Source organism: Amblyomma mixtum, chromosome 3 (assembly GCF_055824585.1).
Source record: "Amblyomma mixtum isolate Tamu chromosome 3, ASM5582458v1, whole genome shotgun sequence".
In the NCBI taxonomy this organism is placed as follows: domain Eukaryota; kingdom Metazoa; phylum Arthropoda; class Arachnida; order Ixodida; family Ixodidae; genus Amblyomma; species Amblyomma mixtum.
The window spans coordinates 217,211,742-217,236,553 of record NC_143014.1 but is presented as its reverse complement, the minus strand read 5'-3'; the positions used below and the strand labels follow the sequence as shown (position 1 = coordinate 217,236,553).

General features: G+C 46.8%; 3 protein-coding genes across 8 annotated transcripts in view; 2 read left to right on the top strand and 1 right to left on the bottom strand.

Annotated features, from left to right (window-relative positions):
* Positions 1-476: 476 nt before the first annotated feature.
* The window catches only part of LOC149353679 (uncharacterized), a 52,208-nt gene continuing 27,872 nt past the window's right edge, over positions 477-24,812 (top strand). For 2 of the 5 annotated variants that reach the window (XR_016291025.1, XM_089582722.1), the window contains exons 1-4: positions 4,006-4,082; positions 12,227-12,251; positions 12,909-13,002; positions 14,278-14,380. Coding sequence is in view for 4 of the 5 variants with exons in the window: in XM_089582722.1 (XP_089438848.1) it covers positions 12,940-13,002; positions 14,278-14,380 (166 nt within the window). In the remaining variant the exon portion in view is untranslated. Of the gene's footprint in view, positions 662-4,005; positions 4,083-12,226; positions 12,252-12,304; positions 12,587-12,908; positions 13,003-14,277; positions 14,381-24,812 lie in introns of those variants that run through there. The other 3 variants (XM_089582723.1, XM_089582725.1, XM_089582724.1) reach the window with 3 other exon arrangements.
* LOC149353681 (uncharacterized) lies at positions 4,109-9,769 on the top strand. 2 transcript variants are annotated; one of them, XM_089582720.1, is made up of 3 exons: positions 4,109-4,443; positions 4,635-5,114; positions 5,220-9,769. In XM_089582720.1, the coding sequence occupies exons 1-3, from the start codon at positions 4,212-4,214 to the stop codon at positions 6,230-6,232; spliced, it is 1,725 nt and encodes a 574-aa protein (XP_089438846.1). In that variant the 5' UTR covers positions 4,109-4,211; the 3' UTR covers positions 6,233-9,769. The 2 variants fall into 2 exon arrangements, with proteins under 2 accessions (XP_089438846.1, XP_089438847.1); XM_089582721.1 differs by having other exon boundaries at positions 4,635-5,232.
* LOC149353680 (uncharacterized) lies at positions 8,587-12,148 on the bottom strand. Its single transcript, XM_089582719.1, has 2 exons — positions 11,726-12,148; positions 8,587-10,940 (listed from the first exon to the last, which is right to left on the bottom strand). The coding sequence occupies exons 1-2, from the start codon at positions 12,059-12,061 to the stop codon at positions 9,474-9,476; spliced, it is 1,803 nt and encodes a 600-aa protein (XP_089438845.1). The 5' UTR covers positions 12,062-12,148; the 3' UTR covers positions 8,587-9,473.

Sequence of the window (24,812 nt, the reverse complement as noted above, 5' to 3'; positions counted from 1 at the left end):
GCGACTTGGTACCATACTGACTGCGCCATCTGGTACTGGATTAGTTGCATCGTCTCCTTCCTGACCGACTGTGCCTTCTCGTCCCGGGATCACTGCGCCGTCTGGTAGCGGATTTACTGCGTCGTCTCTTCCCACAATGACAGCTCCGTCTAGACGTGGATTCACTGCGCCGTTCCTTTCCAGACTTGCTGGCGCCTTCTAATCTCGGAATAACAGCGCCGTCTCGTATCAGATCTACTGCGTTGCCGACGGCTGGCTTCACTTCCTCTTCGGTATGGTGGCTTGCGCCACCTTTTGGAAGCCTCAAGGTAATTGGCAGAAGACCTCGGTGAGTCGTGCGGGCGTCTGTGGCATTCATTTCCTGACGAAACTGCCGTTTTGACAGACTGAGCTTTGATGCATCTTTCCTGCCGCTGGTACCATCAATGGCGTTGCTGGTACTGACAGCAAGGTGACGCACCGTACCGACCATTCTGACTCGCGTACAGATGCGGTGGAGAGACGGAGCATGCGCGGCGCTCGTTTGGCCGCCGAACCTACTGCCAAGGTAACCATGCGCAAGTTGTACACCTGAGGTCTGAATTCATGGGCAGGCCCTCTGCGCCGCTACAGCAGCCGTTCAGTTTCGAACCGGGACGGAGCTACCCGATGGGTTTCTCTGGTGAGTCGTCCTCCAATTGGGTTGGCTGGATGCAGCGACGCACCGTTCAAGCAACGCGTGCCGCTGTGTGACTCGGGTGGTCCCCCGATGAATTTGCAGGTTCGGCTCCATTGGCGTTCGTACGAGCGCCAATTGAGCTGATGGAGTCGAACCTGTGCCTAGAAATGGAAAGACACTGTGCCTAGTACCAATCAACATTTTTCTACGGAATTGAAATTAACATGCTTTTATGGAAATCAAAGCCAACAGCCACACATGCATAATACACAAGCAACACTGCACATTCAGGCACTAGTAGCATACATTAGCTCAATATGTACATTCAGAGAACACACTTCTGCTCCAACTTATATACCCAATTTATTAGGCTCTCATGCTGGGGCCGGTGGCGCTTGCCCACTGAGCGCAGATATTTAATTTAATTTCAGCTCCAGTGGTGGTATAGGTGACGAGTACAATTTATTAGGCTAAGCTGCTGATAGCTCTTATTGTAAGTACCATATTAGTTCTACCTTTTTCGTCAAACATGCAAACATTCATTGGATAAATTGGGTGCAGTTCGGCGGACCAATAGACGATATGCGAAATGCGCAGCGCCATCTCTCGACGCTCCGAGAACTAAGTCCTCCATGTTGGCACGGTACAGAAAACGAAACCGCTGCCCAGCGTTGGGTTAAAACGGCTGCGCTTCGTTTGAAAAGTAAAATGCCGATGCAGTGTTGCGCTACCCTCTCCACTGTGAAAAGACACTACGATGCGTGCCAGAACCAGATGCGTTCCAGCTTTTCGCTTTTCTATTTTTTTACTCCGTCCCAACGTTTTAGTAACACAAAACGCCATGCGAGGTATCGTGTGTCAGCACGCGGATCAGTGCGCAGCTTTCGCTTTCTGCGCTGATTTTTGACAAATCTCTCGAGGTGATTTGCGTTTAAATTAAGATAAGGACCACAGCCTTTGTTGTCTCTGATCAAAATTAGAAGCCGATTTCGTGTATTTATCAACTCTCCGGTCGGGCGTGAATATATATAGACGCATACTTGGACAACGTAATAGAGAAGGTAATTTTTTTGAGCGGGCCAATCGCTTGTGCCGTGGCGAAATAAGTTAACTCGAAGAACCATATGCCGATTACTGCTTAGTTTGCTACGTGTTCAGTTAAGTTTTTCCCGCGTTCAATTAGTTTTAGAAGGGCGAGCAAACTCCCTGGACCATACGCATATGTTATGCGCGTTAAGGAGTCTTTGTGAAGCAATACACCCTACGTGTAAATACTGAGGTGCGAATGCTTTATTTCTTGAGGATTCCTATACCTTCCATATCTGCGGCGACGAAAATCTAAAAAAAAAGAAGCGAATAATATAGCTACTTTATTATGAAGGAGGGACGCATTTCTAAGCTAGAAAGTTCGTGCAACAGTGTTCTGAAAACGCTTCAGGCCATCAGATTTTATTATCGTTGTGGCAAGCTTCAACAGCTTGCTTCGCAACAAAGCCATTTGTCCAAGTTTGGGAGTAAGCTAATTAAGTTTCGGAAGCAACGAACATGCTAATTTCGCCCCTGCACACCCAACTTGACCAGCGTATCGAGTCCGTGCAGGCACCTACAGCTGTACGCTCTTTCTCTAATCAAGACGCCGCGGTAGCTCAGTGCTTATCTGAAAAAAAAAAGAAAAACTGCGTCTTTGCTTACATTTTGAATTATATATGCCCACTTTCCTCTTGGTAATATCGATTGACAACATCGCAATACTCGCTTCAACTGCGTCTTAAGCAAGACGCGGTTTCAACGAATTGCGGCGAAAATCAACCGACGCCGGGCTCTGAAACGGTGACGTTGAAAACCGCAGATGCGCATTGCACATTACAGTAAAGGAATCGAATTGCGCAGCTGTTCGAGGGTCTTGTATGATTATACTGCAATGCACGAAGCTCCTGGCGTCGGCGCGAACGAAAGTTCGCACTATCACAGAAGTTTGTCAACACACGTGCGCACTCACCGCAAAATAACTGCTCGCTACCCTACCAGATGAATTCACGTCCACCTGGGAATAAAATAGCAATGATAATGCGTGATGCTTGAACTGGTGCTTTAATGCGAGCATTAAAACGACAACAGCACACGGTCACGGTTCGACTTTCCAACCCACTTTCGAGTGCCGATTATTGCGATCATCAGCGCCAGACTTCAAGCGACGCTGAGGACGCGGTAGGAGTAAGCTGGCGCTTATTGAAAGCACCTACATTTAGTCAAAGATCAACTGTGAAAACAACGCAGCAGCTGAAGCTTGCCTGTTGAAATTCCACTCGCAAGAAGAAAGTACGCATAGCAAACGATGCACCAGCTCGTCGAGCTCGACCGCGCCAAGATGGAAACCGGAAGTTGTGGGCGCGGTGTTGCCAGACCGCCAAGCAATTTCGCATATCGTCTATTGGGCTCACCAATTGGAAACCCAAAAGGTCCAATGGATAGTCCACTTGGACCATCCAATTGGAACACCATTCCAATTGGAACCAATTGGAAACCCAAATGGTTCAATTGGTTAGTCCATTTGAACCATCCCACTGGAACACCATTCCAATTGGAACCAATTGGAACCCATTGGAAATCCAATTGGTTCCAATGTTTTTTTTTTATTGGGATTTCCAAGGCCAGGGCGGTCGAAACAACAAAGCGTCGCCTTGAAAATTGGAGTAGGCTGAAGCGTTAGTTGGTGGTGAGGACACGGCGGTACAGACTCCGCCGTAGCGTCACAAAGTGGACTTTCGTGTAATGTCCCCCATATCGCGTGTTGCGTAAATCAGAGAAAATCGAAAAAAAATTACCGCGCGTTTGTTCGGGCTCAAATTTCGCACAGAGGTTGCATTTGGTGGTCAGTTTTGTTTTATACTACATTTAGGTGGGGTACTTGCCTCATTCAGTCAGAATTATTTGGAAATCCCCATCGTATGTGGCGACGACGATCCAAAACTGAAAGACATCGCAGCAATCTCCACCCCACCGCCCTCCCCGGTAGAGAGCTCGTTTCTCCGATGGGTGCGAGATGGCGCCACGGGTACCACTGCTGCGAAGTCTTTCGGTTTTGGTTCGCATGGTCACCGCATACGATGGGGATTTCCTGATAATTCTGACTGAATCAGGCAAGTACCCCACCTAAATTTAGTATAAAACAAAACTGACCACCAAATGCAACCTCTGTGCGAAATTTGAGCCCGAACAAACGCGCTGTTAAGCCGAGAGAATTTTTCTTTTTCGATTTTCTCTGATTTGCGCAACAGTCTGTAGAGTTAATCCCCGTTGCAAAGAGACAAGCCCCAAATCTAATCCAATCCAATCCAAAAGGAAAGAGCGCGCGCGCGCGCCCAGATTCATGCCCAGACCGGCCGTGACACAACGTAACACGTAACGGCGTCGTGCATATACATAGTTTGCACGGACGTCACCGGATGCCATTCACAGGGCCTTCTGGGATACGTGGACGCCATATTGGGGTGTACGCAGACGCAGGCAGCCGTGTGATTCCCTCGTCGCTGCGAATTTGTAGACCGTCAGCATGCCGAATTGTGCTGTAGTTGGCTGCGGCAGCAGAAGCAAGACCTTACGAAGGCCAGGTAGTGCAGAGCCACCCCCAGGGATGTTCCTGTTGCCGAAAATTATTTCATGGCAGTGCCAGCGCACACAGACGCTGTCCGAAAAGCGCCGGAACGCCTGGCTGGCGCGTTTGAACCGCAAGGATTTGAAAAACCTCGCCAACGTTCGTGTATGCGGTCGTCACTTTATTACAGGTAAGAAAATACGAGAGCGTGTGCGGAAATTAAGTAGAACTAGTAACTCTTTGAAATCATTGCTCCCAAGCGAACTTTTCCCTCTAGTTTAGTGCTGCCGCACTTGATTGCGCCGGCGGTGCCGCATTAGCTCATTTTGGAATGCCGCGACATTGATTGCGATCAAATCATGAATGTATGGTTGCTTTCAGGCAAACCATCAAGTCTCATGGACGAGACTAATCCCGACTGGGCGCCGAGCTTAGAGCTTGGTTACAGCAGCAAGCTGCGCGTAGCGGAGGCGAGCGCCCGGTACGAGCGCGCCAAGCAACGCGCAGCGATGAGTGTGGTCGCACCCGCAGCAGTGGCCGCCGCCGTCCTCCAGCTGGACGACGAGCTTCAAGCTGACGACACTATGCAGCACGATGGTGCAACGCATCCTGAGCCGCATCGCGTCGTAGCGGCCGACTGCGAACACGACCAACGCGCAGCGATGAGAGTGGTCGCACCCGCAGCAGTCGCCGCCGCCCTCCCGTTGGACGACGAGCTTCGGGGTGATGTGTCCGTGCCGGACGACGCCATGCAGCACGATGGTGCAGCCCAACCTGCGCCGCATCACGCCGTAGCGGCCGACTGCGCACACGACCAAGCTGTTGTTCCAGGCTGTGCATTAGACTTGAAGCTAACCAGAGGTAGGCTTGTTACTCTCTCCCTGCAGATATGACTGCTTTTTTACTTGGGCCGAAATTTGCTTAACTTAGGCGATCACATTTCTCTTTATTTTCATATCATTCCAGAAACTGCTGTTCAAACAGAGCTGACGAAACACCAGCTAGAGGCTCTGGAGGCCGACAACCAGCGTCTGACATCAGAGCTTCAAATCTTGAAGAACAAGAGCGCAGCCATCTCCGAGGCATCACTGCGTCAAGATGCACGAAAAGTTGCATTTTATACAGGATTGCCAAATTTTGTTACTCTTCGGGCAGTTTTTGAATTGGTTGAAGTTTCTGTTAAGCACACTCAACAGAATGGCTTAGAAAAATTTGTTGAATTTGTTATTTTTATGATGAAGTTGAAATGCAGCTTTCCCTTGCAGGATCTTGCATACAGATTTGGAGTTTCATGCTCGACTGTGAGCCGCATATTTGAAAAATGGCTGCATGGGGCATTCTGGCGGTTGAGGTCGCAAATTGCATGGCCGTCACGGCAGCTACTGCAGAGTACGATGCCACAGGCATTTTATGATTCTTTTGGGAGCAAAGTAGCCATCATTATTGACTGCTTTGAAGTGAAGATTGAACGGCCATCTGCACTTGAGCCTAGGAGTGAGACTTGGTCACAGTACAAGGGCAGCAACACTGCGAAATACCTGGTAGGGATTGCTCCACAAGGTGCAATTACTTTCATTTCTGAAGGCTGGGGTGGAAGGGTCTCTGACAAACACATAACCGAAAACTGCGGCATTCTCGACAATTTAACTCAAGGAGATGTTGTTCTTGCAGACAGAGGATTTGACATTGCAGACATATTAGGTTTGTACTGTGCAAAACTACACATACCTGCTTTCACAAAGGGCAAGAAGCAGCTCTCAGCCATGGAAGTCGAAAACACTCGAAGGCTGGCGAATGTTCGCATTCATGTCGAGCGTGTGATAGGATTAGTTCGCAACAAATTTGTAATCTTGAAGGATATTCAGCCAATTAACTTCGTGACAGCCAGGCATGCAGATAAGTTCACACCACTAGACAAGATAGTAGCAGTCTGCTGTGCTCTCACAAACTTGTGTCCGTCTGTGGTCCCCTCTAATTGAAAAGTCCAGGTTTTGATCGGGCATAACAGGTCAGTGCAGTAGCAAAACTTTGGAACATGCTGCTTTATCCTGTGTACAGAAATGTACAATGTAAAGAGGTTTTTTTTTTGTCTCATGAAGGCAAAAATGGCTGCTTTTTGGATAGGTTTCAGTGAGTGGAGTTGGGGCCATGGTCATCAGCCAGACTATGCTTACTGCAGCACTAAGCCCTCCCATATTTCTCCAGAACAGCAGCTTGGGCTTGTTGGTGATTCATCTTCAAGTAACAGGCTCTTTAACATGCACTGACATCGCAATGTATGCGGGCCTCTAGAATTCTGACTCCACTGAAATGCGACCGCCAAGGCTGGAACTGACCATGCATATTTTGGGTCAGCAGCGGAGTGCCGCAACCACTGAGCTACCATGGCGGCCGATGTCATAACCTAAGCTGTGCGGTGATTCTTCAAAAGGGATGATAATTGGGGCATCACCCGCTCTTCGTGGAAGCCTCTTATTTATTATGACGCAATCATTATCTGTGCATTGCTACGTTAATCATAAACTCTTATTTTAAGGCGGAAGCCTTTAATGCCTCATCGTTGTAAGCAGCAGTTGTCGAGAGAAATGTCACGCTTTTCAATTGGTCGAAATGGTCGTGACGTCACAGTGCACAAATTTCAAACGGGGCCAGTGGTACTTTGACTGCAACCATGCAACCAATTAAAGGGATGGTATAGTGATGCTCCAAGTAGGTGGGGCTGAGTTTAGTTAATTAATTCACCTAATTTACTTTTCTAGTCAGAGCAGAGAAATAAATAAAAACGAGTAGGAAATGGGTCGAGTTGGGGAATCGAACCAAGCTCTCCGGAGTGCGAGACGAGCACGCTAACCACTCTGCCATGCTACCTCGATGGTTGGGAATGAACAAAGGCGCGTCTAGTGAATACGGTGTCTTCGGTCACTCCAATCTTCCTCCCTTCCCTCACGGCGAGGTTCAGGTGTCCACCGAGATATGCGAGACAGATACATTAAACCAAGTTACCGAGGAGCAAGGCGTAGAGCCGAACGGGCGATGGTGTTCTGTGGACACCCTGGCAGCGTTGCAAGGCGCTGTCGCGTTCCACTCTTAGAGGCGAAGCTTAACATCTTAACCACACATCAGTGACACAAGCAGCAAGACCGCGCTTAAGGCTTTCGCCTCACCGCACGTTAGGTCAACAAAGTGTCCCCCTGAATTTTTATGGGCCCTTGTACTGTGACCAAGCTGTTATCCCTTTCAGATGCAGTGTACACAATTACGCACTTAACACAAATTAGACTCTGTGTACTGCACTTGGTCATTTCCTTGTTTCAAACTAAACACTGCTCTTAATGTCGGAGATGGGTTTCTTTTCATCAGCTGGCATAATTTACAACAACTTTTTATCACTGGTTTCAATAGAATCATGAAAGCAAGGGTTGTCACCTGCAATGTTTTTTTTTTTTTGCAAATCCTGATGTGTGTGTCAATCATGCTTTGAACAGGAAACAGAATGTAGTATGTGCTGTGGCAGACTATCAGCCGCTTTTTTTGCATTACAAGGATAGTTCTTTCTTGAGGCCTCTGTGAACTATTTAAGAGGGCATATCTCCCTTGTACAGAAGTGGCGAGTGAGAGTTATGAATAAGAGCAGCTGCACTCTCCTCGTGACCTTACACAAACATTTGTGCAAGTCTATGAAGCCCTTCAGTTATGTTCCTGTACACACAGAACATATGGCACTGTCGTGCATTGGCAGAGCGTTTCTAGTACTTAATAGCAGCTATTTTTACTTTGTGCAAATTTATTTCAGTGACTTTAGCTTTTTGCAGCTGTGGGCTGCAATTTCATTTAATCAGTGAACTTTTGCTTTTAATGCAGTTTATTGGTTTGTTGCCTGCTTTTCTGAATCTGCTGAGCTTGCTTCTGTAACAATGGTTGAATTGACTGTTTGCTTCTGGGGTTGATAGTGCCAAGTTTTCGAACACTGAAGAATTTTTACTGTAATTTTGTTTTAATGTACATTTTCTTCAGATGCCAGGATGCGTCATCTATTTTTTTGGTGTCTGAAATACACTGTATGCGATCATTTCTATGTCACTGCCCCATGTTGCATTTCCTCATATGTAACTGAGGATTCTCAACTTTTTTTCGTGCCAGTGTGTATCATGTAACCACAAGTTTTTGAAATTACCAAGGATGTACATGCTAATTCTGTATGTGTGCGACTTGGTTCTGTTCTCGCAATAGAAAATATGTAGTGAAGGTAATCTTTTTCAAGGGCAAAATGCTGCTGTGGCTGTCGGTCAGAAAATTTTCAGAGCTGAGAAAGCTCCCCACACGCACGCCAGAGTTGGGGCATGATTGTATTTTATTCTATCTGCTGCCACTGTTGACCTGTACAGTCAGGTTGCATTAAGCTCTTCGTGGCCTTATGCACGACATCACGTCAGGCCTTTTAGGAGTTAGTGGTCTTCCACTCACTGCTGTAGTTCACACAATTTCATTTTCTTGCCTTGGTGATGTCATCTAACCATCCCATCCTTTACTGGCCCCTTCTTCTGCCTTCAATCTCTCCCTGCAACAGGGTCTTTCCAGCAGCTCTTGTCTTCTCATTAAGTGGCCACAGTAACTGAGCTTTAACTTCAGGATTAGACCTTCCAGTTAGCAGTTAAGGTTTATTTCCGCAGGTACACTCCTTTAGCCTTCTGTGAAAGTCAGTACTGTTTCCTTGGCAAAAAATACTGGAGTGGGTCACTGCATTCTCTAGTGGACCACATTTTGTCAGAACTCTCTGCCATGACCTGTCTGTCTTGGGTGGCCCTGCACAGCATAGCTCATGGCTTCATTGAGTTGCGCAAGCCCCTTCGCCACGACAAGGCAGTGATCCATAAAGGGGGCTGTTGAGTACTTGAGCTACTCAACTATTGGTATTTAGTTGCCGCGATGGCTCAGTGGTTAGGGCGCTCAACTGCTGAATCGAAGGACACAGGTTCAACCTTGGCCCAATGGTCGCCTTCCGATTGAGGTGAAATGCCAGAGATTGAGTTTTCTGCGATGTCAGTGCACGTTTAAGAACCAGATGTGGTTGAAATTTCTGGAGCCCTCCATTATGGCATCCCTCATTGCCTGAGTTCTTTTGGAACGATAAGCCCCACTAAACCAAACCTTGACTATGCACTTCAATAATGTATATATTTTGCATGGCTGTCCTCTTGGAGCTCAGTAAGTCTGCCCCAGTCACTGCGTCGCACCGATAGATGACTGGCTGCAGTCTTCACAGAACCACTTCTTCTGCTTAGGGGCTCTATTAATCCCAAGGCAAGAGAAGTGAAACCATCCATACTTGCAGTCGTTGCCGTCGCAAGCAAGCATTTTGCCAGTGTCGGGGCCTTGGCAGTAGCAGAACAAATCTTTGTTCCTTGTGGTGGGTTTTTTCGTGAAGTATCCAGCAAATAGCTCAGGCAAAACAACACGCACAAAAAAGTCTGCCGCAGTTGCCACGAACTTCTCAATAAAAGATTCATCTCTCTGAACCCTCTCGATATGCATTGATGTTGGCGTCCACACGACAAAGTCACAGTAATCCACGTTGCACACTGCCATTTGTGTTTGCACTTGGAAAAAATAAGCATGGGTCCTCTTCAATGTTACACGCCCATCAATGCTTTCTAGGCAGAACTGCGGGTGCTGCTCTGCTCCAAATAATCCTTTTTGGGCTAAAGTGTAGGGGCACTTGACTTCAACGGTGCCCTTGCCACAGCAACTGCAGTTGGCTATAGCGTCTGGACTTGCGGCAATGTGTGGGTACTTCGCACTCAGAAATAGTCCTGCTTTTGCATGTGTGAAGTTGGTATGCTTCTTTACCATTTCTTCTGCATAACTGCCTACAGCATCCTTTTCATGTTGCTTCCCCCATTCTGTGGCTGCGTTGGAGAATTTTTGCTGCTCAGGATAACACACCTGCTTCAGCACCGACATTGCAGGGTTATTGATGCTGGTAGCGCACACACTTTTCATCACAGATGCTGTGATGCGGCCCGCACGATGCGTGTACCATTTTGCACAGTTTGCTTGGTCTCTCGTGCTCTCTTCAACAAAGTTTACCATTTCCTGCGTTATGACAAAAGCTGTCATGAATTTCTTTGCGCGCTGAGTGAGGTGATGTAAGTCTTCTGCTCGCGCTTCTTCACAGAAGAGGCCACGAAGAGGCTTTGGCTCTCTAGTCTGGGGAGGCCGGAACATTCCATTGTACTGCGGATGCAGTGCAAAAATCGCCGACTTTATCCCTGAAGCAGCTATTTTGGCATACAAGGCATTGCACTCTTGCACGGTTGGAGCAGGTGGCACGGGCAGTGATGACTGACCAGAGCATGTCGTTGCACCCTGGACATTAGGGTCAACATTTTCTGCGTGATCCATCCTTTTTTTTCTTGCTTGGGATGACGTAAAATCTATGTCCCGCAGCCTCTTAAATGCCGCTCCTGGCTTGTGTGCAGGAAGCCACAGATTGTTTTTTTCTGTGCACGTTTGGGAATCTCCGAGGCGTACTGCTGTCTCCACCGCAAACAACGCGGCACCAACGTGTGAGCAGGCTTCACCTGCTCCTGCCATGCAGGTGCAGTGTGCCGTGATGATGCTTCCGTCACTGTTGGCCAGAATCCATGCCTTGAGAGGTGCATCTCGCAGCCGCTGGGAATGATTGACCTGAAAATAAAAAATGCCAGTTAGAAAACAAAGTTGTGCTGTACTGTGTTGGATGTGGAAGCTTTCACTTCTGCTCAAATTTACAATTTATGCTTCTATTCCAAGTTGACACCAGCCAAAGCAGGCTCTGCCTAAACACTGCTTTTGCGAGCACATAGCTCAATGCAGCGTAAATGCAGGACACGAGACACCATCAAACGCCCAAGGACCGCGGCCACGCGATCTCAGATGCAGCGACCTCGTTTTGATCTAGTCGAAATGTAAAACTGCTTCTGTGCCGCCGCCCGCAGACTTAACACGAACGCTCGAGAGCGTGGATTGACATTAACGTTGCTGGCTGACGGCCGGTGGGTCTTAGAACATTTTTTCTTTCTTTTTTGTGGCTGCAGGCCATTAGCTAACGTCAAACGATGTGAACACGCCGAGCAGCACGGTCGTGTACCCACCGGCCAGCGCTCAGCGGCGATGATGTCTGTCGAAGTTACGCGTTCAAACTTTCGCGTAAGCCTGCGGAAGGCGGATCGGTTTCGGTACACTATGAAGAACCACAGGGCACTACTGAATCGACCAGATTGAAAAATGCAGCGTGCACAGGTTGATAAACGCCGGTGTCTTGAAAAGCGAACAGCGCCTGCACCCTGCAGATTCATCTACACGTTTTGCAACCGCACAACCAAAGATTGTAGCTTTAGCGCGTGCTCTACCGCATGCAGGACAGAGGAGACGACCGTGCTTTAGCTTATAAAAACGCGTACGAAGAAATGGAAGTTTTGTTGCGCACTCACCTCGCTCAACAAGACGATACGTTTTGAAGGCAGTTGTTTGGCCAACAGACTCTTCACCCAACCACTCGTAAAGTAGTTGTGTGCGTCAAGCGATTTGTAGGCTTTCATCTGCTGCATCGACACGTAGCTTGTCGACAAAACAAGGTAGTTCACTATGTCCATGTTCGTTGTCGGTGGCAGCAGCTCGGCATCAGCGGTTGCATCTGTTCCGACGTGCAGCTGGTACGGATCAATGCCATCGCACATAGCTATCTTTGACTCGTAGCGAGCCCGTGTGGGGCCCACAAGCTGCTCAAAGAACGATGGGCAGAACTCCTGGGCACTGATTTTTGCCATTTCACCAGCAAAACGCACCGTGTATCGCGCATACGCAGGTTCAACCACTGCGAAAGGCCGCGCGGAAGGTTAAGCGTACACCCTAAGATGGCGGCGGCGGCGGCGGTCTCTCGGATGTGTGACGTGCGACATAGGATGTGACGTCACGTGAAAACTATGTATACAGTCGCTCTTTTCAAAATCTATGCAGGTAAGGTTCAACGTTGGTTCCAGCGCTGTTAAGTGGCGTGACACAGACGACAGAAGGAACGAAGTGAATGGGGCACAGCGCTTGTGTGTGGTGCAATTCTTTTCTTCTGTCGTCTGTCTCTTTTTGTGCTGTAACCACAGTAACCTCCCTAGTATAAACATGCACTAGATAGCCTGCAAAAATATTCTTGCGATAAAAAATAGGCTTTCATTTTCTAGCGCTGTGTCTTTAGCCGCGCAAAAAACGTGGTCTTCCCAAAACCTTCTGCCTCCTGTTGCTCTGCACAAGAGTCAACTTTATCTCGGTGTGGTACAGTCGTCAGCACGCTTAAGCAGGTATACGGTTCTGGAGACAATGTTTGCGCTGGAGCGAAGCAGCATAGACACACAGTTTGTCCTGGCAATTGCACTGCATCAGTAATAGATGAGCTGAGTTAAGATTTCAGTTTGTTTCGCAGCATACCGATCTAACGCTGTAGACCGGCGTGCAGGCGTCTGTACTAGCTCTTGTCACGGCGTTCTTGACAACAAAGTTGGCAGTCTGTTCCTTACACGTTTATGCGCGCAGTGGCTCGCTGTTTTCCTTTTCGCTATTGTTAGCAATTTTCTCCAAAACTGAAATTTATTAAGGTGGTTCGTTTACATGGCGTACACGCAGCATCCGACTGCAGAGCGGGCCCTGAGACGCCATGTTCTCGCGTATCCACTTCGTACGACCAAATGACGGCTGGTTGTCTTCTCAACGCTGCAAGGTTCGTTTTGCATTGCGAGCATGTTCAAACGTGCATGCACTTCATCTTTCGCTGATAAAAACGTGTGGCCTACATTGAAAGAACAGAGCTTTAATGACTATAGAAGCTGTTGAAATGAATAAGTGGTCTTCGTACCTAATGGAGGCAGTAGACTGAATTAGCCGCTTCTGAACCAGGTGGTACATTTTAGAACTGTAACGTCAGGTAATGGGACAGAAATACAAGGAAGTCCATGGGCAGACTTGACTCCTTTGCTTTCCTCTAGTGTTCTGCCCCGTTATCTCAAGCTCTTGATTGCTGTAGCAGAAGACCTGTTTACAAATTTTTCATGAATGTGTGACGTAGCTACACTACGATGGAGAAAGCCTTGTCAACTTGGTACTCTTTGTACTCTCGTACCGGCCACGAAGCTTCTGTGTGATGCAATTGGAGAGCTTTGTCCATGGCCTACAATGACTGCACCATGCTGCTTCATTGAGTGGGGGCACAGCATGCTATTAGAAGAGAATTTGGTGTGCTCACACACTCGTGCCTATAAGCGTGGGCCAGTGAGCTCACTTTTTTGCTACCCCGTGTAACAGATGCGAGTGCACAGCACAGAACATGTGCCTATATTACTGCATTTTCTCTGTGGAAAAAACGAGTGTTCTGTGCTACATAATTTTATTCCACTGTTTGGTTAACTTGGCAAACTAACTCTTTCCAGAACTGTTAAAGAACCCCAGGTGGTCGAAATTTCCGGAGCCCTCCACTACGGCGTCTCTCATAGCTGCAGTCGCTTTGGGACGTTAAACCCCATAAACCAACCAACCAACCTGTCCAGAACCATGATTTGTAGAGCAGGGTGGTGCAGCTTCATTCATTATTCAAAGCACAGTGCAACCAGGAGGCACAGTGAAACTGGATGTTGACAAAACTCCCTCCTTTCTGTGAAAAAACTTGCAATAACACTCAGTGCTGTGGTGGATTTTGCCTCTGTTCTTGAGTTTATTTTCTCATTTATTACTTTCTATCTATGAGACTGTGTTCCTTAGTGTTCTGCTGCTGTTGACCTTTCGTCTTCAACTTTCTTTTTGTGCTTGGAATGCTGATGTGATATATATATACGCTTGGATGCTTGGATAAAGCAGTTTGGTAGCCAGTGCCTATGTAACCTTCATGTTTTTTTGCCACCACCATTGTCTGGTTGCACTGTCGTCTGAGCAACTCTGTGGCACTCCTTACACATCAAAAGCCAACCAGATAGTGATTGTTGTTTGTTTCATTTGTCTCCAGGCTGAGAATGCTGAGCTGTCAAATGTGGTTGAAGAGAGACCGCCTGACATTTCTTCAGGAGAACCTGGAATTTTGGAATGCGTTAAGGGCGACTTAACAGTTGGTGAGCCATGTTCCACTATGTGAGCGTTCTTGCAGCTCACCTGAACTCGTTGATTTGCTGTGTAGGTTTGGTACAATTCGTTTTTAGAGATTTATTACCATGAAAGTAGTGGGCAAAAGATGGAGGACATTTACGCGCACGCTTGTCCATTTTGGTCCATATTGGTGCAAGAAGTATTTCAGTCAGGATTGAGGTATCTGTTGTGTGGGTGGTAGCTCTGTCAGAGCGCCAGTGACAGCTGTCGTCTGCGAATGGGGGGTGCTGCATAGCAGCATACACTTGAACTGAGCCCTTAATGTTGGGCAGATTTAAATCCAACCCCAGTCATGCAATTTTCCATGGGAAAGCCATGTTGACCATCATTTTTTTTACGATGAAAGGATTTCTTTATGGTTGCCGTGGGAAAAGCGAAAGCAGCATTGATGTTCATGTAAGACCGCAGTGAAGACCGCGCAGTATGCGTGCTCCAATGGCTGGTGATGGGGGAGGTGGTAGGTTAGCACCTAAAAGGCACTATTTGTGGTCTAAACTATGCACTTGAAGCAAAAATTAGAAACAGCAGATTAGTGCTAGGTTTGGAGAACATGCATTGGTTTTTATTTATAAACAAAAAATTATACTTAATAAGCAAAATGTGAAAAGTTACTATCACTTCATGAAGAAGAATGGTCGGTCTCGCTGTGTCCGGGCTCTTGACTCATGTGAACTGATGACCAGCACACAAAACAATAGCTGCATTTGATTCAGCTGTGGTTCTCTACACCACCTGCTCCGGTTCATGGTGTACTGCACCAAAGCCCTCGATTCACAGCGCCCTCTGCACTACCATCCACGATTCATTTGGGCGCAGGAATGGTGCTGCTGTGGTGGAAAGAACCAGGACACCAGCCACCAAAGAGGTGCATAAAAGTTGTGCACGCACGTGCAGACGGCTTTCAGCACACGACGCTAACATGCTCGTAAATATTGAAGGCGAATTGAGGGAGGTCTTCGCTGTTGTCAATGGGTCTGATGTCATTTTGCGACAAAATGGCGCTGAAATCTCCGTGACAGCAGGTAGCTTTCTGCATTTTGTGTTGTAGCTTCCATGCTGTGACAGGCCATCCATGTGCGTGTGAGTTAAAAATTTTTTTTTCTTCAGACGACGCAAAATGGTTTGTGGGCTATTGGCAAACTACGGTCAGGGCGAATCCGAGCATGTTTTGTTGGTGCCGATACCTTTGCCTGCTGCGCTAAGCATGCAGGTAGGCGCTGCTGGTTCGCTGTTGCCAGGTCATTCTGATGCGGCTGCGGGGACGCTGGGGCTCACGCCAAGCAACTAGGAATCGCTCTGGCGCTGCCGAAGTACTTGTTTTTTTTAAATCGCTGCTTATCAAAAGCTCAATGAGTGAGGCGGGTTCTTGATGGTGATTTGTGGGCGGCCTCCCCTAGGCGTCGAAAAATATGCAAGGGCCTTGAAGCGCGGCAAAAGTTCTTACATCTCTCTAGAGTCTGCAGAGCCTCGTGAATTCGAAATTGAAGTAGCTTGCAACTGTGCTCTTATGGTACTCCAGAATTTGGCTGCGGTCAGTCCAAACAGTGAGTTGCTGCAAAAGACAGCACAGAGTCGGTTTCGTCATATTTACGGTTGGAAGAGTAGAACTACTCCACAACAATGGTGGATCATGGCCAACTCTATGGCCGACTAAAGTCCTGTTAGGCACAAAAGCGACTGCACACAAAAAATGCACGTGAGAACTGAGCCCCTCCTTGCTGCTGATGTGCTGCACCTGCACCACGGAACTGGTTCTGCACCGCGCTGGCAGTAATGGCACTTTTCAGGATTGATGCCGTGAGGATGTATGGCCACGAGGATGTATGGTGTGGGCAACAACAACAGCTGAAAATATTAACAAACTCACTGTCTTACAAAAACGTATTATACGCATTGCATGTAAAGTGCCGTATTTCTTCCACACTGCGAGCCTTTTCCACCGACACAACGTTATTCGAATGAAATCCATGTATAACTATAGGCTGTGCTATAAATATAAACTCGCTATAATGAAAAATGATGACTTCTTACTTACACTTGTTAGATTAGAGCAAAGCAGAACTGTGTATGATACCCGCGCAGCAGAGCCTTGGAATGTTAAGAAATGCCGCACAAACTATGGCAAACAAATGTTGCAGCATACCTTACCGACACTTCTAAACCAGTTGTACTGCCACAAGAATCTTGATATCTCCAATATTTCTCTGAAAGAATTGCCCCAAATATTCGTGTAGTTCTTTTTTTTCTTGCTATTACCATTTTGAGTGCACCTGTCAGTTCTGCTGTCCTTTATTTTCTCCTCCCTGTGTTTGCCTTTATAGTCTCTTTGACCTAATATAATTCTTTTTTCTTTTACAAGCAGAATGTTCTGCTTACTGAAAGTACATGTGTCACTCTATGTACAGAACGTACGAGTTTTTTCTTACAATTTGTTTGATGTCCTATTCTGCCGCCGTCAATGCTGCACTGTAAGAGGAAGCCAGGACCTCTCAAGCTGTCTATACAGCTTTTTCCCTGGCTGTCCTCGCAACACCTAGTTGCGGAAATAAACCTTCAAACCTTCAAACCAGCTCTGAATCGAATATAGCTAATATGTTCACCAGCATGTAACTGCAGTACATCAGTCTTCCTTGAATAGCAGCTGCAGACATCTCGGGTTTTTCTGGGCAAATTGCGTGATGACAAGAGTGATAGTCATCCTTGTGCTTCATTGCACACTCTCGGTGCACACTCATCATACAAAGGTTGTCCAGCCTGTCTTTTGTCATTATTGAGCGTAACCAGGATTTCACTCTCATTGTACTGAAGGAGCGTTCGACAGTGCAAGTGGTAACTGGCAAGGCCAGAACCGCCTCAATGGCTTTTGCAACAGACAGGAAGAATGCCTTGGCCTCAAGCAGTAGTTCTTACGTTCTTTCTGACGAGTCCCCAGTTTTGCTTCTCCACATCTCGTACCATGAGATACCCTCTTCCTTGAAGTCTTCAATACAGTAATAGCCTTGGAGTTCTTCAGTGAAAGCAACAAACTCAACACGGCTCAAATATTTCATCTTTGCTGGACGCAGCTGAAGAAGTTTGAAGCTCTTCGCATTGCTTTCAGAAAATTGGCGATCCAAAGAGACAGTGGGAGAGTCAATTGCCACGCGATAGTATGCCTCCAGCAACTAAATCCCGTAATTGTCTCGGTGGGCCTGACAAGAGTCTTGTCTTGGTACAGATATCAACACATTTCTGCGATTGGCTGCTTCACTTGCTGTGCTCATGATGTCAGAGAACTGCTCTTCAGCGTTAGTCTGGTGGTAGCGAAAAATATTCTGCAACTCAGGGATGTGGTTGTGTGCAGAATGGAAATCCATGGATACACTTTGCAAAACGTTTGTAGCTGGTTCCAGTCGTATGCTGTACTTCGCTACAGTGTGCAAGCAAGGGATGAAAGATTAGCTTGTTGTTGCAAGATAGAGGATATGAGCTCATTGCCTAGTTGCAGCGTTAGAGCTTGATGCCATTGAAGCGAGCTCCTTGAGTGCTTAGACTATGGCCACGTAATGCTGGGAGAAGATCCTTATTTACCTATATTTTGCAGACAGTCTTGTTTCACGTAGCATTGGAATGTTGGGCACCAATTTTCTTTGGAGCACGCTTTCACAGAAGTTTGTGGTTTGTTTGATGACCTTTATTGTTTTTAGAATTTCAGAGACCTCATTCAAATCGTTGATCACGATATTCAGTTTGTGACTTCCGCAGTGGAAGAATAGTGCCTTTGGAAGCTCTTTCTGTGTTATTCTGTTCGCTCCATCGTCTTTTCCAGCCATTGTAGAGCATTCATCCTACCCCTGTCCAATGAGGTTTGAAAGGATCAGCCCGGCATCTATTAAAAACTTCAAGATCGTAGCAGCGATGAAAGCAGAGTTCAGTTGCTCCAGCTCCACAGATCTCAAAAATTGCTCTCGAATGCAAACATCGGTTCATGCTTTGTTATTTAAGCAAATGCCTGCACACATTTACTCTGTTCCTCTAATAGCTGCACTTTCGTCCGCAAGGATGGAAAAATAAACGCTGTGTTAGCTTCGGCTACTATTTGCTCTCTCAGGATGTCACCACAGATTGTAATGATCTTGTTCTGAACGCGGACGGAAGTCATTGGCAGCAGACGAAGCGAAGTGTTCTTCAAGTCGAGTATCTCCAGCTTCTATCCGAAAGTCAAGGAGATCATTGAAGACTCCACTGTCAGACTGCTTCCCATGAATTGGCTAGTCATGCATTGTGAAAAAGATAATGGTGGAAACTATAGGAAATAGTTTTTTGCACTTTCTTTGAACTTGCTCGTGTGGTGCTCTGCTCAGCTGCTGCACAACGTGTAGTTGCTTGCCAGTCATCATATTCATAAAGTTCTGTGATGCAGCCATTGCCTCCTGGTGCTATTGGGTTTTACATGGTCACTGCACGCCTCGTGCATTTTTTTAGTTACTCAAAGCGTGCACGATAAAACTGCCTTGAGCACCCTGGTGAACTTTCGGAGGAAAAGTAACGCAAAAATGACAAAGGGCACCTTTCGCTGTTGCTTAGTACGCAAGCCAAGGAGTGTAATCTGCCAGCCATTGGTAGTGAAAAATTGTCAGGTGTTGCATCTTTCTTGAAGTCGTACGTAACATTTGGCGACCATGGGTTAGTAAGTAGACATAACATCAAATATGACAGAAGCCAACAGCCACAGAAACCAAGGGGCACAGGGGATTTTTTTTTTAGTTATTTATTTTGTGGTGTTGATCAATTTAGAATATTACTGAATATGTTATCGTTTAAAGATAACTGATTAGAAAAGCAGAAGAAAAAACAACCACCTGCCGCCGGTGGGATCCGAACCCACGACCTCCGAATTACGCGTCCGGTGCTCTACCTCTGAGCTACGGCGACGGCTGTCAATTCTTCTGCTTTCGGGGGTATTTATGTTTACAAGCAACCTAACCTTGAGAGTGTTCATCAGAGTGTTGATCAACACCACAAAATAAATAACTTAAAAAAAAAATCCCCTGTGCCCCTTGGTTTCTGTGGCTGTTGGCTTCTGTCATATTTATAACGAGCCCCTCATCCCCTTCCCTTGTTTGCTTAATTGCTTAGCGAGGGCCTCGATTCTGGCAGCCTTGACGCCTTAGGAAGCATAAGAGGGTTCTCACGCAGCTTCCACCCTCTCCGTTCGATGACGTTCTACGTCACACCTGCGGTAACTCAGGACGTTCTACGTCCGCCGCTTGTGAACGTGGGTGGCGCTGATGAACACTCTCAAGGTTAGGTTACTTGTAAACATAAATACCCCCGAAAGCAGAAGAATTGACAGCCGTCGCCGTAGCTCAGAGGTAGAGCACCGGACGCGTAATTCGGAGGTCGTGGGTTCGGATCCCACCGGCGGCAGGTGGTTGTTTTTTCTTCTGCTTTTCTAATCAGTTATCTTTAAACGATAACATATTCAGTAATATTCTAAATTGATCAACACCACAAAATAAATAACTAAAAAAAAAATCCCCTGTGCCCCTTGGTTTCTGTGGCTGTTGGCTTCTGTCATATTTATAACGAGCCCCTCATCCCCTTCCCTTGTTTGCTTAGTAACATCAAATAGTTTGGGATGCCTGTGAATTCAGCTTTGCCTATAAACTCTCCCAAGTCGCATTCTTGAGACAGGTTAGTTGCTTTTTCGCGGTTGTCACCGCAATTTTGGTCCCAAGCAAGGAGAAAGGGAATCATCATGGGTTACTGCATCACGGGAGCTCACCGTTGGTGGAGTCTCTTCTATGGAGTCGACGACCTTAGCTGCTGTCTGCTGATGAAAGCTTGCATCATTCTGGTGAAATGCAGCAGCGTTGTCACGTGACACTCTAGAATCTTCAGTTGAGCAGCTGGATAAAACTCCGTCAGACACCCGCTGACACTTGAAGAAGCGTCGGATGTCCATCATCTGGGACCGCTCGACGCAAAGCTGGCTGGGGAGTTCCTCGGGGTTGACCGCACAGTCAAGCAACCGCACACATGCTGCTTGCCAAAGTTGCCTCATACGGTGTAGGGAACCTCGATGTAGTACTGGAAAGGAGGATGGGGCAGCGCTTGTTCTCTCAGCCAGTCCACGTACAGAATGCAAACAATATTGCACTAGCGCTTTTTCTTTAAGCTGCGCACCCCAAAGTAATGGACTGCTCCACTGAAAGAGACCCCGCACTTTCTCCTCTGCTTTTGCACAGGAGAAAATCTTTTCTCTTCCTTTGCGTTGCCATGGCATGCAAGCTTCTCGGCGTGCCCACTGTCTCCATCTGCATGGTCAGGTGCTCGTCGCAGGCATGTTGTTGCGTGCCACGGTCCACAGTGGTGCCCTGCAAGAGAAATGAGGAGACTGGGAGGGAGACTCAGGGAAAACAACAAGACATTTCTATTTACACTTATTTACATCATGGTGCAAATGAGACTGTACAAGGTAAGAAATGATGAAGTCCTCTCGATGAGGCAAACGGGCACTCTTTTATAGCGTTTCCACCTCCGGTTCCCGCCTTTTCCTGCCAAGCACAGCAGGTTTCGTGGGCGCGGCCGTTGGGCAGAGTTGTCGACGCATATCCCAGTGCTAAAGCTCGGAATCTTCCTTTTTCTCGTCACTTTTCTCGGTCGGTTCCTGGAACCGTCTCAAGCTTCCTGGTGTGGCAGTAGCACAGTGGACAGCAAAGTAAGAAAGCGAAGCGGGTGATGTGTCGTCCCCGAACTGGACAGACTTTGTTAATTGCGGCGTGCGTTGCTCGTTGCATGGGCGGGTCTGGGATGGGCTCTCTTGGCTGTTCTGGTGGAACTCTGCAGAAGTAGGAATCCCGCATGTTAGTGAAAGTAAGCAAGCTTTTTTATCATAGAAGCAGTCCCCCGGGACTCGCCAGTCGACAGTGAAGTGGCTAATTAGTCTTTGCGGGTACCAACGCAACCCGGATGAAAGCAGGAAGAGTCCGCTGGTTAATTCCTGAAACTGGAGGTCTGTGCTCTTTCACAACAATGCGCACTTTTGTTGTTGACCATGGTTTTGTATCCTTTAAGGTTGGCTGTCAGTGACTACATTCAATTGTTATAACCGGTAATGTACTATGACAGCATTTTTATAAGCGGTTTATTTTACCATAGAACACATGGAGAAGCTGACGGTGCTGTGGTTGTTCATTGCTTTATCCGATATATATATATTTTTTTATTTAATATTTGATCCTGTGAGTCTCATCAGGTACTGTGAGAGGAAGGGTTCTGAATGGTACGTAGAACAAATAAGTAAACTGGGTGTGTTGCACACATTGATAAGTACAACAACCTAAACAAGAATATATGGCAAAAATTGTAATCCGGAGTCCTGAGATTCAGTGGCGCACCCCTCTGGCACAGCAGGGAGCGATGACTTTTGAAGACCTGCATGTGAGCACGAAGGCTCGGAGACATGAGCATTAGGTGTTTTAGAGAAAGCATGGGGACGGGGCACATCAGTCATTCATGGCGAAGGTGCCTGTATTGAACCATTAGGTTTAGTTACACACCTATCAGGCGAAAGAAGAACTTCATGTTGGCTGGGCACCACAGGCGGATGTAGACCTGGTGCCTGAACAGATTCCTCAGATAGTGTGAAGCGCTCAGCAGTCAGCGCTTTAAGTATAGCATTTTGACTGGGCACATCAGTCGGAATTTGAATGCATACCTGATCATCTCTCCTTCCGGCTGAAGATGATTGCACTGCGGGAATGGGGATAGCTACCAAGGTAGGAATCTTATGGAAAGGACTGAGAGCTTTGGTGTAACAGAGGAGCATTGTCAGAGGACTGTGTGTTCTGGTTACCATTATTGTTGCTCTCTGCATGCACAAGGACTAATTTGGAAGGATTCCAAATATTTCCATCACTCAGCTTAAATGCATTATGCGATACCATGGACAGTACTGTAAAAGGACCTCCATACTTAGGACGTTTCCCTGGAAGGTGTACCCTTACTCTATTCCCAATCTGTACACATGGAGTCTTTGCTCTCCTCTTTACATCCACTTGTTGTTTCGCGTACTGCTGTCTACGGAACACCCTAGTTTTCACAACAGGGGGACTGCAAGAGGAGTTTGAAGAAGATAGTTGAAGATCAGTTATGTCAGTGAAGGAGCGAGGTTGTCGACTATGTAAAAGCTTTGCCCGCATGGGTTCGTATCCCATCCTCGTCGCCAGAATGTTGTGTCGGCGTGGCCGCCACGAAAGCCACGCCGCGACGGCGGCCTGATGAGAGAGAGACACTGACGCAGACGCGGACCCACATTGAGAGCCCTTTTTATTCAGAGTGTGCTGCCTTAAATAGACTCAGCGCCGCTAATACAGCACCCACTGAGGCAAGTTATCCTTGGTCTCGAAACTGAAATCATGATATAACACATTCGATTACTAAGATAGTCTTTAATCCAGTTTTGAGTTGGGCCAGTTCTTAGAATTAGTTAAGTTTTGCAATAAGTTTAGTATGTGAGACGCGATCAAATGCTTTCGAGAAGTTTAAAAATGTAAGGTTAGTTTGTTTCTGGTTATCAATGCTTTTGGATATGTCGTGTTATTTCAGTTAGTTCAGTAATATTGGAAAGGCCCTTATGAAAGCCGTACTGACAAGGCATTAAAATGTCATTTACCTCTAGATAAACATTTGTGTGCCTTAAAATATGTTCCAGTAACTTGCATACTGTGCTAGTTAGTGATATAGGTCTGAAGTTCAAAGGGTCAGATTTTTGTATTGGTGTTATTTTGGAGGTTCTAACCAGTATTATCTTGGAGGTTCTAACCGCCAAAATAACCAGTTCTAACCGGTATTGCTATAAATGGGTTTGACTGTGTATGTGACACCAATAGAATTCTGTCAACATACAAATGCATAATCGGTTCCCACGATGGCTGACAAAAATAGGGTACGCTCAGTTTTCGATGACTGCCCTCAGTGCTTGCAGCTGAAGGTAATGCGAGAGCGGAGCATGGCAAGCATAAACAAAAGAACCGGTTCTGAAGAGCCAGTGAATGTTTTAGCTACAACCACCTCAAACTTGCTGCCATCTCCGATGATCATGAACCTGCCTTTGACTAAAAAAGATGCCCTTATAGGCACACCGCCAAGTTTTCAAAACGAGAAGCACGATAAAAAGTGTCCAGGTAAAGTGGAGGGCAAACGTCAGGTTACATCAGCACTGAATGAGCTAAGGGAAGTGGAAGGAGAGAGACGCCTCGGAAACCAAACCTGTGCCTAAAACAAACTGTCGATAGGTACAAGGAGGAGCTCGGACAGCTTACAAAAGACATTTTTGAGTCCGAACTCTCCTACCTACAGCAGAAAGCAGCAGAGAACTAGCCTTGCTCCTTATTTCTGCTCTATTCTGTGAAAAAATACCAATGTGGTTTGAAGATATGACTTGCTGCAGTATTGTTCTAAAATACCTGTCCACAAGAGCTCATGAGCGTGCGCGGGTTGAAGCCCTTTTGAAACTACAGGGCAGAAAGACACTTCTGTTGTGGAAGCAACACTCCACTAGGTGTGAGCGATTTCGCGGAGCCCCGGAGAGCCCCAACTGCACACGTGCGAGGAGCGAATGTGAGACAGTCACTGCGTAATTTCCTTTCCTCAAATACAATTTTAATTTTTTTGATTACGGCCCCTCTTTCTCTTTCTTCTTTCACTCCCACTTCCTCCCTTCCTCTACAAACGTATTGACAGGTGTCCACCGAGATATGTGAGACAGTTACTGCGTAATTTCCTTTCCTCAAATACAATTTTCATTTTCTTCGTTACAGCCTCTCTTTCTTCTTTCTTCTTTCACTCCTAATTCCTGCCTTCCTGTACGGTGCGGTTCAGGTGTCCACCAAGATGAGAGAATTACTGCGCCATTTCTTCGGAAACTCTGAAAAGAAAAACTGAAACTATGTGGGCGCACAATTTTTCACCGTCAAAGCCCCCCGAATGTCATCATTCCTACCATTGCCTGTCATAAGAGATGTGTGGGCAACTCTCTGATTTAGTATTTTGGCATGATGTTTGGTATTAGCACCATCGCTTGCAGTGTCACTCGGAGATGTGGCCTGTGGTTGGGAGCGTGTCCAAATTAGCAAGTGTCCAACGCCTTACATGGATGTTGGCCAGGACCACTTCGGCACTCCCAGTTATCAAATTAACGTCAAGTTATTGAGGTTTCACTGTAATGTCTTTCGTACAGCCTCTTGAGACATCTGCGAAGGCAGACCCAGATGTACAGCTCTCAAAAGCTGCTCATGCAACTGGATGCAACTGTGCTGCCTTTATTCATGCCTTCACTAAAGGTCTCCAGCTGTATATACTTTCGGGGTTATATTGCCGGGGTAATGAGTGAATAAATGGACTTTAGTATTC